The sequence below is a fragment of the Aplysia californica genome, unplaced genomic scaffold, assembly GCF_000002075.1.
Source record: "Aplysia californica isolate F4 #8 unplaced genomic scaffold, AplCal3.0 scaffold01390, whole genome shotgun sequence".
Classification (NCBI taxonomy): Eukaryota; Metazoa; Mollusca; class Gastropoda; order Aplysiida; family Aplysiidae; genus Aplysia; species Aplysia californica.
The window spans coordinates 72,332-73,375 of NW_004798660.1; the positions used below are offsets into that span (position 1 = coordinate 72,332).

The 1,044-nt window shown below is 46.6% G+C and overlaps 1 protein-coding gene across 1 annotated transcript in view; it reads right to left on the reverse strand.

The window, feature by feature from the left end:
* Window positions 1–966, reverse strand: part of LOC101860785 (SWI/SNF-related matrix-associated actin-dependent regulator of chromatin subfamily B member 1-A) — a 17,764-nt gene extending 16,798 nt beyond the window's left edge. Inside the window, exon 1 of the mRNA XM_005112744.3 lies at window positions 803–966. Within this exon, the coding sequence (XP_005112801.1) occupies window positions 803–940 (138 nt within the window). The 5' untranslated portion in view covers window positions 941–966. The remainder of the gene's footprint in view (window positions 1–802) is intronic.
* Window positions 967–1,044: the final 78 nt, after the last annotated feature.

A 1,044-nucleotide genomic window follows, 5' to 3' on the forward strand; every position in this document is an offset into this window, starting at 1 on the left:
CCCCCAAAGGTAATAACTGAAGGGACTCAATTGAGGGGAGGGGGGGGGCGGGGTGGTGGTGACCATTCATTTGTACATTTTCGGCTTATGAGGCATTCCGCTCTGCCGCACGCGCTTCAATTCGCGAGAGGAGGAACAGGAAGGCTAGCATTGGATGGTCCGACATTCTTCATTCATTCACATCTTGGAGGGGGGGGGGGGAAACTTTCCGACACCGTAGAACCATGTGTGTTGACAGGAATCTCCAAAACGAAAGTGAAATAAGCTGCATTCTGCGCATGCTCACAGAAAGTGACCTCGTTTTCGCTGTTCTATCCAAAACAAAGCAGGAGACCGGGGGTTGCGCACCCAAGCAGAAACGCGGTGACGCTGTTAGACTCTAGATCTAGGCAAAAGTAGTCCCAGTCTGCTGGTCCGGTATTCTTCAATCTTACCGATTACTCTGGAAAATGCATTCTTTTTCTAAGAAAACACACCAGATAACTTACGACTTACTACGGCACGGAAGGACTTCCGAAACAAGCGACCACCCCATCAACAAACACAATAAAGAAGAGGCCTACCCTAACCCAAACCCTATCCCTAGATCTATCCCTACCCCTAGCCCTCAATTCTGCTCTGTCTTATAGTGGTCGCTTGTTACGGAAGTCCTCCCTAACTTACATTTATTAGGCCTACAACAAATCAAAAGTAGACTCTAAAAGACAAAGAGAAAGGAGAGCCCGCAACATCGAGAACAACATCAAAAAGCCACTTTGACGAGTCGATTGAAGCAGTATAGTCTAACGTTTGCGATAAATACCTCTGAGCCGATATAAAATGCCTCTCCATCTTGATCGATTCTAAAAGATTTGGGCTTTTCTCCATAAGTTTTCAAATTGGTAGGTGTACTAGGACTTGGGCTCGAGTGAGCTGTCGGCAAAGCTGACGCTGACGCCATTTTCGATCACTCTTTTTTCACCAAATCACAGAATTCTACACTTATAGAAGCGGAACTCCCTCTTCGCGATCGCCGATTCGCTGTGAGGAATTGAAACTAAAACA